Source organism: Oncorhynchus kisutch, linkage group LG11 (genome assembly GCF_002021735.2).
Source record: "Oncorhynchus kisutch isolate 150728-3 linkage group LG11, Okis_V2, whole genome shotgun sequence".
Classification (NCBI taxonomy): Eukaryota; Metazoa; Chordata; class Actinopteri; order Salmoniformes; family Salmonidae; genus Oncorhynchus; species Oncorhynchus kisutch.
In genome coordinates this window covers 82,609,664-82,624,115 of record NC_034184.2, presented here as the reverse complement: position 1 = coordinate 82,624,115, position 14,452 = coordinate 82,609,664, and the positions used below count along the sequence as shown (strand labels likewise).

At 48.0% G+C, this 14,452-nt stretch overlaps 1 protein-coding gene across 1 annotated transcript in view; it reads right to left on the bottom strand.

Annotated features, from left to right (window-relative positions):
- Nucleotides 1-14,452, bottom strand: part of LOC109875786 (collagen alpha-1(XI) chain-like) — a 241,229-nt gene that overhangs the window by 203,095 nt on the left and 23,682 nt on the right. The window contains 2 exon segments of the mRNA XM_031836411.1: nt 2,219-2,344; nt 14,181-14,343. Coding sequence (XP_031692271.1) covers nt 2,219-2,344; nt 14,181-14,343 — 289 coding nt within the window.

Genomic DNA, 14,452 nt, shown 5'->3' with positions numbered 1-14,452 from the left:
AAAGAAACGTCCCCTTTTCAGGACCCTGTCTTTCAAAGATAATTCATAAAAATCCAAATAACTTCACAGATCCTCATTGTAAAGGGTTTAAACACGGTTTGCCATGCTTGTTCAATGAACCATAACAATTAATGAACATGCACCTGTGGAATGGTCGTTAGGACACTAACAGCTTACAGACGGTAGGCAATTAAGGTCACAGTTATGAAAATGTAGGACACTAAAGAGGCCTTTCTACTCACTCTGAAAAACACCAAAAAAAAGATGCCCAGGGTCCCTGCTCATCTGCGTGAACGTGCCTTAGGCATGCTCCAAGGAGGCATGAGGACTGCAGATGTGGCCAGGGCAATACATTGCAATGTCCGTACTGTGAGATGCCTAAGACAGAGCTACAGGGAGATAGGACGGACAGCTGATCGTCCTCGCAGTGGCAGACCACGTGTAACAACACCTGCACAGGATCGGGACATCCGAACATCACATCTGCGGGACAGGTACAGGATGGCAACAACAACTGCCTGAGTTACAACAGGAACGCACATTCCCTCCATCAGTGCTCAGACTGTCTGCAATAGGCTGAGAGAGGGTGGACTGAGGGCTTGTAGGCCCGTTGTAAGGCAGGTCCTCACCAGATATCACCGGCAACAACATCTCCTATGGGCACAAATCCACCGTCGCTGGACCAGACAGGACTGGCAAAAAGTGCTCTTCACTGATGAGTCGCGATTGTCTCACAAGGGGAATGAGCTTTACACCGAGGCCTGTACTCTGGAGCGGGATCAATTTGGAGGTGGAGGGTCTGTCATGGTCTGGGGTGGTGTGTCACAGCATCATTGGACTGAGCTTGTTGTCATTGCAGGCAATCTTAACACTGTGCGTTACAGGGAAGACATCCTACTCCCTCATGTGGTACCCTTCCTGCAGGTTCTTCCTGACATGACCCTCCAGCATGACAATGCCACCAGCCACACTGCTCGTTCTGTGCGTGAATTCCTGCAAGACAGGAATGTCAGTGTTCTGCCATGGTCTGCGAAGAGCCCGGATCTCAATCACATTGAGCACGTCTGGGACCTGTTGGATCGGAGGGTGAGGGCTAGGGCCAATCCCCCCAGAAATATCTGGGAACTTGCAGGTGCCTTGGTGAAAAAGTGGGGTAACATCTCACAGCAAGAACTGGCAAATCTGGTGCAGTCCATGAGGAGGAGATGCACTGCCGTTCTTAATGCAGCTGGTGGCCACACCAGATAGTGACTGTTACTTATGATTTTAACCCCCCTTTGTTCAGGGACACATTAATCAATTTCTGTTAGTCACATGTCTGTGGAACTTGTTCAGTGAGAGGATGTTGAAATACACACCTCCCTCTAATGATGTTGAAATACACACGTCACTCTAATGATGTTGAAATACACACGTCCCTCTAATGATGTTGAAATACACGCCTCCCTCTAATGATGTTGAAATAAACATCTCCCTCTAACGATGTTGAAATACACCCCTCTCTCTAATGATGTTCTAAGACACACCCCTCTCTCTAATGATGTTCTAAGACACACCCCTCTCTCTAATGATGTTCTAAGACACACCTCTCTAATGATGTTCTAAGACACACCCCTCTCTAATGATGTTCTAAGACACACCCCTCTCTCTAATGATGCTCTAAGACACACCTCTCTAATGATGTTCTAAGACACACCCCTCTCTAATGATGTTCTAAGACACACCCCTCTCTCTAATGATGTTCTAAGACACACCCCTCTCTAATGATGTTCTAAGACACACCCCTCTCTCTAATGATGTTCTAAGACACACCCCTCTCTAATGATGTTCTAAGACACACCCCTCTCTCTAATTATGTTCTAAGACACACCCCTCTCTCTAATGATGCTCTAAGACACACCCCTCTCTCTAATGATGCTCTAAGACACACCCCTCTCTCTAATGATGTTCTAAGACACACCCCTCTCTCTAATGATGTTCTAAGACACACCCCTCTCTCTCATGATGCTCTAAGACACACCCCTCTCTCTAATGATGTTCTAAGAGAGATGACTGACTTTATATGTCCTGTGTGTCTGGGATATTTGATTTTGTACATGACGACTAACACTCAAGAGCTGGCACTGCCAGAATGGGTCTTGGTCCACTCACTTACACTGGGGGCCAGTGGGTCCCCCCATCCAGAACCATGTGGTCCTCTGGCCCTCAGAATACTGACCTGATCTTCAGGCTGCTGGGCCTGTAAGGAGTGGCCGTGGGGAGTTTCACAGTCGGGGCTGTAGTGTTCACAGTAGTCATAAGCTGCTTTAGGATCAGACACAATCAGCAGCTGCTGGATGTCACCCTGCGGAAGGTAAGGAAACAAAGAAGGATTAGTTGTGGGAAATCACGTTTATCTCCAACCCTTCCTATAGCTAAGAGTTAGCAGATAGACACAGTATGATATTGTATGTACCGATGTTAAAAATCTAACATGAACATTTAAAAAGGTTAAATAATATGTTTAAATTTACTCACAAATTTGATGACTATTGATCTCTGTACTAAAGCAAAAAGCTAACTATCATCAGATCATATTCACAGGAAATGAGGTGATACTGGGAAGAAGATAGACAGAACATCAAACCCATATGTCAGATAACATGTTATCCCATCAGCCTCTAAAAGAGACACAGTGTTTTCTCAGACTCCTCATGCTGGCAGTGGTAGTAAGGGAAAGGGAATGTGATTCTAGCCTACTCATTAAACAGCTTGACACATCACCACAGGACATTCATCCACAGGACATTCATCCACAGGACATTCACCCACAGGACATTCATCCACAGGACATTCATCCACAGGACATTCATCCACAGCACATTCATCCACAGGACATTCACCCACAGGACATCCATCCACAGGACATTCATCCACAGGACATTCATCCACAGGACATTCGTCCACAGGACATTCATCCACAGGACATTCATCCATATCACATTCATCCACAGCACATTCATCCACAGGACATTCATCCACAGGACATTCATCCACAGCACATTCATCCACAGGACATTCATCCACAGCACATTCATCCACAGGACATTTACCCACAGGACATACATCCACAGGACATTCATCCACAGGAGATACATCCACAGGACACACATCCATAGCACATTAATCAACAGCACATTCATCCACAGGACATTCATCCACAGGACATTCAAGCAAAGGACACACATCCACAGGACATTTACCCACAGGACATACATCCACAGGACATACATCCACAGGACACACATCCACAGGACACACATCCACAGGACACACATCCATAACACATTAATCAACAGCACATTCATCCACAGGACACACATCCACAGGACACACATCCACAGGACACACATCCACAGGACACAGAGAAAAATCAAGTTTAGACTCTTGGCTGGGTAAGTACATTATTATTCATACCACAGGGGTTTACCAAGCCAGGCAGCGAAATCAAACAAACATGTACCATCAGGAGGACAAACAGAAGAAACACCTGGAATCCATGTGTGCTGTCTGAGCAGTGGGAAGACCACAGGCAGACAAACATGGATGGATGTGCAGTATTGACAATCTACAGCACAGCAAGCTGGAGGACAATCACAGAATCAACCTGAGATTATAAAAATGTCAGCAGAGATTGTGAGGCTCTGTACTGTTGTGACAGGAAATAAGAACAAAAGGCAATGCAGATCTCATTAAACCTGCTTCCTGAACACCAATTAACCTGCTCCTGAACACCAATTAAACCTGCTTCCTGAACACCAATTAAACCTGCTCCTGAACACCAATTAACCTGCTCCTGAACACCAATTAACCTGCTCCTGAACACCAATTAACCTGCTCCTGAACACCAATTAACCTGCTCCTGAACACCAATTAACCTGCTCCTGAACACCAATTAACCTGCTCCTGAACACCAATTAACCTGCTCCTGAACACCAATTAAACCTGCTTCCTGAACACCAATTAAACCTGCTCCTGAACACCAATTAAACCTGCTTCCTGAACACCAATTAACCTGCTCCTGAACACCAATTAAACCTGCTTCCTGAACACCAATTAAACCTGCTTCCTGAACACCAGTTCAACCTGCTCCTGAACACCAATTCAACCTGCTTCCTGTACACCAATTCAACCTGCTTCCTGTACACCAATTAAACCTGCTCCTAAATGGGCGATGAAATCCAACTGGTATTGGTAGAGATAATAACTTCTGAAACAGTTTGGGTTTTTTGGTTGAGGTGGGAGGAGGTAGTATACTCCGGGATACTTTGAGGGTACTCAATGTGAGTTAAATCAGGTGCACCTTTTAATTTTTTTATCCCCTTTTCCCTCCCCAATTTCATGGTATCCAATTGGTAGTTACATTCTTGTCCCATCGCTGCAACTTCCCGTACGGACTCGGGAGAGGCGAAGGTCGAGAGCCACGCGTCCTCCGAAACATGACCCTGCCAAGCACCGTACTGCTTCTTGACACACTGCTCGCTTACACCGGAAGCCAGCTGCACCAATGTCAGAGGAAACAACTTACACCTGGCGACTGTGTCATCTTGCATGGCCAGCCACAGGAGTTGCTAGAGCATGAAGGGACAAGGACAAACCCTCCCCTAACCCGACGATGCTGGGCCAAACCCTCCCCTAACCCGAACAACGCTGGGCCAAACCCTCCCCTAACCCGGACAACGCTGGGCCAAACCCTCCCCTAACCCGGACAACGCTGGGACAAACCCTTCCCTAACCCGACAATGCTGGGCCAAACCCTCCCCTAAACCGACGATGCTGGGCCAAACCCTCCCCTAACCCGGACAACGCTGGGCCAAACCCTCCCCTAACCCGGACAACGCTGGGCCAAACCCTCCCCTAACCCGGACAACGCTGGGCCAAACCCTCCCCTAAACCGACGATGCTGGGCCAAACCCTCCCCTAACCCGATGATGCTGGGCCAAACCCTCCCCTAACCCGATGATGCTGGGCCAAACCCTCCCCTAACCCGACGATGCTGGGCCAAACCCTCCCCTAACCCGGATAACGCTGGGCCAAACCCTCCCCTAACCCGGACAATGCTGGGCCAAACCCTCCCCTAACCCGGCGATGCTGGGTTAGGGGAGTAGACCGTGAAAACCAGTCAGTAGACCGTGAAAACCAGGATTGGCCTGCAAACTGGGCATTAGCATTGAAGCAGTGTGCTAAGGAGTCTGGACGGGTGAGGGAGAGGTGGGGTGGTGGTGGGGGGGGGGGGGGATTGGGGGGGAGATGGTAGGGGGTGAGGGGGTGGAGGGGTGGGGCGTGACGTGTGGAGGATGGAGGGATGGAGGGGGGGGGGGGGTTGGGGGGGAGATGGTAGGGGGTGAGGGGGTGGAGGGATGGAGGGGTGGGGCGTGACGTGTGGAGGATGGAGGGATGGAGGGGGGGGGGTTGGGGGGGAGATGGTAGGGGGTGAGGGGGTGGAGGGATGGAGGGGGGGGGGGAGATGTAGGGGGGTGGGACGTGAGGTGTGGGGGGTGAGACGTGAGGTGTGGGGGGTGAGTGGGATGGAGGGGTTAGGGGGGGGTCGGAGAAAACACAGGAGAAATCAAGCTGAGATCAACCTGGGGTCTAAATTAAGTTGACACGCATTTCCTCATTTGTCACCCATACACCAACAGAGAGTGGCTTGAACCCTGCCTAGAGTCAGCTTTAATTAGGACATGCCTGAGTGAAGGCTGTCTGTACACAAACACGGACCAGAGACCCCAAGTCCTGGCCCAGACTGGGGACAGACAGACACAGGGCCAGAGACAATGACCCCAAGTCCTGACCCAGACTGAGGACAGGCAGATAGACACAGGGCCAGAGACCCCCAAGTCCAGGCCCAGACTGGGGACAGACAGACAGACACAGGGCCAGAGACCAAGTCCAGGCCCAGACTGGAGACAGACAGACAGACACAGGGCCAGAGACATCTGACCCACTGATGCTCCAAACACCCTGACACACTGAAGCTCCAAACACCCTGACACACTGAAGCTCCAAACACCCTGACACACTGAAGCTCCAAACACCCTGACACACTGATGCTCCAAACACCCTGATGCTCCAAACACCCTGACACACTGACGCTCCAAACACCCTGACACACTGACGCTCCAAATACCCTGACACACTGATGCTCCAAACACCTTGACACACTGATGCTCCAAACACCCTGACACACTGACGCTCCAAACACCCTGACACCCTGATGCTCCAAACACCCTGACACACTGATGCTCCAAACACCCTGACACACTGATGCTCCAAACACCTTGACACACTGATGCTCCAAACACCCTGACACACTGACGCTGAAAAACACCCGGACACCCTGATGCTCCAAACACCCTGACACACTGAAGCTCCAAACACCCTGACACACTGATGCTCCAAACACCCTGATGCTCCAAACACCCTGACACACTGATGCTCCAAACACCCTGACGCTCCAAACACACTGACACACTGATGCTCCAAACACCCTGACGCTCCAAACACCCTGACACACTGATGCTCCAAACACCCTGATGCTCCAAACACCCTGACACACTGATGCTCCAAACACCCTGACGCTCCAAACACACTGACACACTGATGCTCCAAACACCCTGACGCTCCAAACACCCTGACACACTGATGCTCCAAACAACATGACCACTGACACTCTAAACAGCCTGACCACTGACGCTCTAAACAACCTGACCACTGACGCTCTAAACAACCTGACCACTGACACTCTAAACAACCTGACCACTGACACTCTAAACAACCTGACCACTGTCACTCTAAACAACCTGACCACTGACACTCTAAACAACCTGACCACTGTCACTCTAAACAACCTGACCACTGACACTCTAAACAACCTGACCACTGACGCTCTAAACCGGACCACTGACACTCTAAACAACCTGACCACTGACACTCTAAACAACCTGACCACTGACACTCTAAACAACCTGACCACTGACGCTCTAAACCGGACCACTGACACTCTAAACAACCTGACCACTGACACTCTAAACAACCTGACCATTGACGCTCTAAACAACCTGACCACTGACACTCTAAACAACCTGACACACTGATGCTCCGCTCCAAACAACCTGACCACTGACACTCTAAAAACCTGACCACTGACACTCTAAACAACCTGACCACTGACGCTCTAAACAACCGGACCACTGACGCTCTCTCCACACCACACCCCAAATCAGCAGGGTGATAACAGGGCAGCATCAGAGTAGGCCCACAGTCAGGGTTAGAGTGCCATGTGAAAGTATTCCTCCCCCTTGGCGTTTTCCCTATTTTGTTGCATTACAACCTGTAATTTAAATTGATTTAAGGGACACCACCAAGCAAGTGGCACCATGAAGACCAAGGAGCTCTCCAAACAGGTCAGGGACAAAGTTCCAGCAGGACAATGACCCTAAGCATACTGCTAAAGCAACACTCAAGTGGTTTAAGGGGAAACATTGACATGTCTTGGAATGGCCTAGTCATAGCCCAGAACTCAATTCAATTGAGAATATGTGGTATGACTTATTAAAGATTGCTGTACACCAGCGGAACCCATCCAACTTGAAGGAGCTGGAGAAGTTTTGCCTTGAAGAATGGACAAAAATCCCAGTGGCTAGATGTGCCAAGCTTATAGAGACATACCCCAAGAGACTTGCAGCTGTCAGGTTAAGATGAGAACCAGCAGCAGTCAGGTTAGGATGAGACCCAGCAGCAGTCAGGTTAGGATGAGACCCAGCAGCAGTCAGGTTAGGATGAGAACCAGCAGCAGTCAGGTTAGGATGAGAACCAGCAGCAGTCAGGTTAGGATGAGACCCAGCAGCAGTCAGGTTAGGATGAGACCCAGCAGCAGTCAGGTTAGGATGAGAACCAGCAGCAGTCAGGTTAGGATGAGAACCAGCAGCAGTCAGGTTAGGATGAGAACCAGCAGCAGTCAGGTTAGGATGAGACCCAGCAGCAGTCAGGTTAGGATGAGAACCAGCAGCAGTCAGGTTAGGATGAGAACCAGCAGCAGTCAGGTTAGGATGAGAACCAGCAGCAGTCAGGTTAGGATGAGAACCAGCAGCAGTCAGGTTAGGATGAGAACCAGCAGCAGTCAGGTTAGGATGAGACCCAGTAGCAGTCAGGTTAGGATGAGACCCAGCAGCAGTCAGGTTAGGATGAGACCCAGCAGCAGTCAGGTTAGGATGAGACCCAGCAGCAGTCAGGTTAGGATGAGACCCAGCAACAGTCAGGTTAGGATGAGACCCAGCAACAGTCAGGTTAAGATGAGACCCAGCAACAGTCAGGTTAGGATGAGAACCAGCAACAGTCAGGTTAGGATGAGACCCAGCAACAGTTCTGCGAGCAGGCCTTTCTAACACTTCTGCGAGCAGGCCTTTCTAATCGACCTGGCCCGGGTATCCTGGAAGGATATTGACCTCATCCCGTCAGTTGAGGATGCCTTGTCATTCTTTAAAAGTAACCTCCTCACCATCTTAGATAAGCATGCTCCGTTCAAAAAATGCAGAACTAAGAACAGATATAGCCCTTGGTTCACTCCAGACCTGACTGCCCTCGACCAGCACAAAAACATCCTGTGGCGGACTGCAATAGCATCGAATAGTCCCCGCGATATGCAACTGTTCAGGGAAGTCCAATACACACAGTCAGGAAAGCAAAGGCTAGCTTTTTCAAGCAGAAATTTGCATCCTGTAGCTCTAACTCCAAAAAGTTCTGGGACACTGTAAAGTCCATGGAGAACAAGAGCACCTCCTCCCAGCTGCCCACTGCACTGAGGCTAGGTAACACGGTCACCACCGATAAATCCATGATAATCGAAAACTTCAACAAGTATTTCTCAATGGCTGGCCATGCCTTCCTCCTGGCTACTCCAACCTCGGCCAACAGCTCAAGGCCCTAAACGATATCATAACCGCCATCGATAAAAGACAGTAGTGTGCAGCCGTCTTCATCGACCTGGCCAAGGCTTTCGACTCTGTCAATCACCATATTCTTATCGGCAGACTCAGTAGCCTCGGTTTTTCTAATGACTGCCTTGCCTGGTTCTCCAACTACTATGCAGACAGAGTTCAGTGTGTCAAATCGGAGGGCATGTTGTCCGGTCCTCTGGCAGTCTCTATGGGGGTGCCACAGGTTTCAATTCTTGGGCAGACTCTTTTCTCTGGATACATCAATGATGTTTCTCTTGCTGCGGGCGATTCCCTGATCCACCTCTACACAGACGACACCCTTCTGTATACTTCTGGCCCTTCCTTGGACACTGTGCTATCTAACCTCCAAACAAGCTTCAATACTGTACAACACTCCTTCCGTGGCCTCCAACTACTCTTAAACGCAAGTAAAACGGTGACATGTATCCACACCAGGGTGGTGACCTGACCCCTGTATCCAGGGTGGTGACCTGTCCCCTGTATCCACACCAGGATGGTGACCTGTCCCCTGTATCCACACCAGGATGGTGACCTGTCCCCTGTATCCAGGGTGGTGACCTGTCCCATGTACCCACACCAGGGTGGTGACCTGTCCCCTGTATCCAGAGTAGTGACCTGTCCCCTGTATCCAGGATGGTGACCTGTCCCCTGTATCCAGGGTGGTGACCTGTCCCCTGTATCCACACCAGGATGGTGACCTGTCCCCTGTATCCACACCAGGATGGTGACCTGTCCCCTGTATCCAGGGTGGTGAGCTGTCCCCTGTATCCAGGGTGGTGACCTGTCCCCTGTATCCACACCAGGATGGTGACCTGTCCCCTGTATCCAGGGTGGTGACCTGTCCCCTGTATCCAGGATGGTGACATGTCCCCTGTATCCAGGGTGGTGACCTGTCCCCTGTATCCACACCAGGATGGTGACCTGTCCCCTGTATCCAGGGTGGTGACCTGTCCCCTGTATCCAGGGTGGTGACCTGTCCCCTGCACCCACACCAGGGTGGTGAGCTGTCCCCTGTATCCAGGGTGGTGACCTGTCCCCTGTATCCAGGGTGGTGACCTGTCCCCTGTACCCACACCAGGGTGGTGACCTGTCCCCTGTATCCAGGGTGGTGACCTGTAACCTGTATCCAGAGTAGTGACCTGTCCCCTGTATCCAGGATGGTGACCTGTCCCCTGTATCCAGGGTGGTGACCTGTCCCCTGCACCCACACCAGGGTGGTGACCTGTCCCCTGCATCCACACCAGGGTGGTGACCTGTCCCCTGCATCCACACCAGGGTGGTGACCTGTCCCCTGTATCCAGGGTGGTGACCTGTCCCCTGCATCCAGGGTGGTGACCTGTCCCCTGTATCCACACCAGGGTGGTGACCTGTCCCCTGCATCCAGGGTGGTGACCTGTCCCCTGCATCCACACCAGGGTGGTGACCTGTCCCCTGCATCCACACCAGGGTGGTGACCTGTCCCCTGTATCCACACCAGGGTGGTGACCTGTCCCCTGCATCCAGGGTGGTGACCTTTATCTCCCCCTCACAAGACAATCAGTTATTATTTACATTCCTCTGACCGTCCACCCCTGCCTGAACTGGGGACCCAGAGAGATCAAACACAGCTAAAACACTAGAACATAAGAGTAGAATTTCTGAGACTACAGAGGAGAAGATGGAATGGAGGTCACCATTACTAGTGTGGGTCAAACATCACGCCAGGAACAAACTAGCACAAATGAAGTTCCTTCAGGAAAACATGTAAACTATGTAAACTATGCAAATATGTAAACTATGTAAACATGTAAACTATGTAAAATATGTAAACTATGTAAACATGTACACTATGTAAACATGTAAACGATGTAAACATGCAAACTATGTAAACTATGTAAACTATGTAAACATGTAAACTATGTAAACATGTGAACTATGTAAACATGTAAACTATGTAAACTATGTAAACATGTAAACTATGTCAACTATGTAAACATGTAAACTATGTCAACTATGTAAACATGTAAACTATGTAAACTATGTAAACATGTCAACTATGTAAACATTTCAACTATGTAAACATGTCAACTATGTAAACATGTAAACTTTGTAAACATGTAAACTATGTAAACATCATGCTCAGATTACACTTTTTAGGCCACAAAACACTACTCGTTAACCACTAAAACCAGTTTATTACAGCAGAGCAAAAGTATTTCCCTCGTAGCTTCAGTGACATTTTAACTTCTATTTTCTCCTTCAAATGAAAAGCACCTACAGACAGTGGACAACAAAACATTCCTACAGGCCAGCGTTGTCTTCAGTGAACCCATCACCCCAGAAGTTCCACTCTGTCTAACAGAAGGTTTAGGCCTAGATATTTAATAACAAGCTTACAGGGTTTTAGTAGCCTACCAGAGGTTTAACATCAAGCTACCCAAGTCTACTGACCTCAGCAATAGACAGCTATTCACTATTTTGACCAGGGTCCACAAAAGTAGTGCACTATATAGGGAATAGGGTGCCATTTGGGACTCAAACATGGTCATGGAGGTGTGCACTCAGCACTGCTCATTTTGTAATAGAGCAGAGCAACAAGAGCCGAGAGATAGCTACACAACAGAGAGATAGCTACACAACAGAGAGATAGCTACACAACAACGAGATAGCTATACAACAGAGAGATAGCTACACAACAGAGAGATAGCTACACAACAGAGAGATAGCTACACAACAGAGAGATGGCAACATAACAGCAAGAAAGCTACACAACAGAGAGATAGCTACACAACAGAGAGACAGCTACACAACAGAGAGACAGTTACACAACAGAGAGATAGCTACATAACAGCAAGATAGCTACACAACAGCGAGATAGCTACACAACAGCAATATAGCTACACAACAGAGAGGTAGCAACACAACAGCGAGGTAGCTACACAACAGCGAGGTAGCAACACAACAGATAAATAGCTACACAACAGAGAGGTAGCAACACAACAGCGAGGTAGCTACACCACAGAGAGGTAGCAACACAACAGAGAGATAGCAACACAACAGAGAGGTAGCTACACAACAGAGAGATAGCAACACAACAGAGAGATAGGTACATAGAGAGATAGAGTAGCTACATAACAGATAGACAGCTACACAACAGAGAGTTAACCACGCAGCCGTCATAAGGCTCAGGAAGGAGACGCATTCTGTCTCCTAGAGATGAGCGTTTTTTGGTGTGAAAAGTGCAAATGAATCTCAGAACAACAGCAAAGGATCTTGTAAAGATGCTGGAGGAAACAGGTACAAAAGTATCTATATCCACAGTAAAACGAGTCCTATATCAACATAACCTGAAAGGCCACTCAGCAAGGAAGAAGCCACTGCTCCAAAACGGCCATAAAAAAAGCCAGACTATGGTTTGCAACTGCACATGGGGACAAAGATCGTACTTTTTGAAGAAATGTCCTCTGGTCTGATGAAACAAAAATATAACTTTTTGGCCATGATGACCATCATTATTTTTGGAGGAAAAAGGGGGAGGCTTGCAAGCTGAAGAACACCATCCCAACTGTGAAGCACGGGGGTTGCAGCATCATGTTATGGGGGTGCTTTGCTGCAGGAGGGACTGGTGCACTTCACAAAATAGATGGCTTTATGAGGAAGGAACACTACGTGGATATATTGAAGCAACATTTCAAGACATCAGTCAGGAAGTTAAAGCTTGGGTCTTCCAAATGGACAATGACCCCAAGCATACTTCCAAAGTTGTGGCAATATGGCTTAGGGACAACAAAGTCAAGGTATTGGATTGGCCATCACAAAGCCCTGACCTCAATCCTATAGAAAATGTGTGGGCAGAACTGAAAAAGGCCAAATGAATTTGATTGTTTGATGTACAAACAAATTAGACGTTTCTCGTATTCTACCCCAAAGAAATACAGACATTGCATCTCTGTTGTTCAGATTCTAAAGAGACACAACACCGTATAAGCCAATAAACATTCAGAGCATACCATTTTATTCATAGTTAAAAATGAACACCCTAGGTGCAAGACTGAATGCTATGTATTTCACACAGCCTCCTCCTGCATGTTTGTCTCTATGTCAATGAGTCATCAAGTCATACACAACCAGAGCTGATTAAATATCAACAAGGATGAACTGCAACTGATACAACGACACCTGTGATTCTGGATTCCTCTTAAAGTCAACAAGGACAAAGATACACTGAACAAAAAATATGAATTATTACTATTATTCTGTCACATTCTTAATAGAAAGTGGTGATCCTAACTGACCTAAGACAGGGACTTTTTTACTTGGATTAAATGTCAGGAATTGTGAAAAACTGAGTTTAAATGTATTTGGCTAAGGTGTATGTAAACTTCTGACTTCAACTGTTTAAGGAAATCAGTCAATTGAAATAAATTCATTAGGCCCTAATCTATGGATTTCAAAAGAATACAGATATGCATCTGTTGGTCACAGACGCCTTTAAAAAAATGTAGGTTGTAGATCATAAAATCATTCAGTATCTGGTGTGACCACCATCTGCCTCACACAGCGCAACACATGGAGTTGATCAGGCTGTTGATCGTTGGTCTATGAAGTTGCTAGATATTGCCGGGAACAGGATCACTCTGTCATACACATTTATGCCAAATTCTCAAAAATGAGGAGGCTTATGGTAGAGAAATGAATATAAAATTATCTGGCAACAGCTCTGGTGGACATTCCTGCAGTCAGCATGTTAATTGCACACTCCTTCTAAACTTGTGACATCTGTGGCATTGTGTTGTGTGACAAAATTTCACATTTTAGAGTGGCCTTTTATTATCCCCAGCACAAGGTACACCTGTGTAACAATCATGCAGTTTAATCAGCTTCTTGATATTCCACACCTGTCAGGTGGATGGATTATATTGGCAAAGGAGAAATGCTCACTAACAGGGAAGTAAAGACATCTGAGAGAAATAAGCTTTTTCCGGGATCTTATATTGAAACATGGGACCAACACTTGGTTATATTTTTGTTCAGTGTATTTGTGCACCTCTTTTACTCCCACACACGACAGATTTGAGTCATTGCTGTTCCAGGCTTATATGCGCTATGCATAATTAGACTGGGGATGAGGTTAACATCACCATGTTACAGCAACCAAGCAGAATGTACAGCCCAGCATCCTATCCAACATCCTGTCTTTACCTGGAAGACGTCTTCGTCAAGGATCCTGGTTCCGAACACGGTGATCCCTTCGGTGTTGACGGAGGCACGGTCACCCCTGAGGAGGGGTTTGGTGATCTTCTGTTTACAGTCCACGATGACGGTGACCGTCTTCTTCTCCACACTGATGGCCACACGATGCCACCTGTTAGAGGGAACAAGAGCAACACAGAGACGCATGGTTAGATACTGTACAATCAGATTAGACTGCTGCCAAAACCCTGCTGTGACCAGACTGAATGGTGCGTTCACCA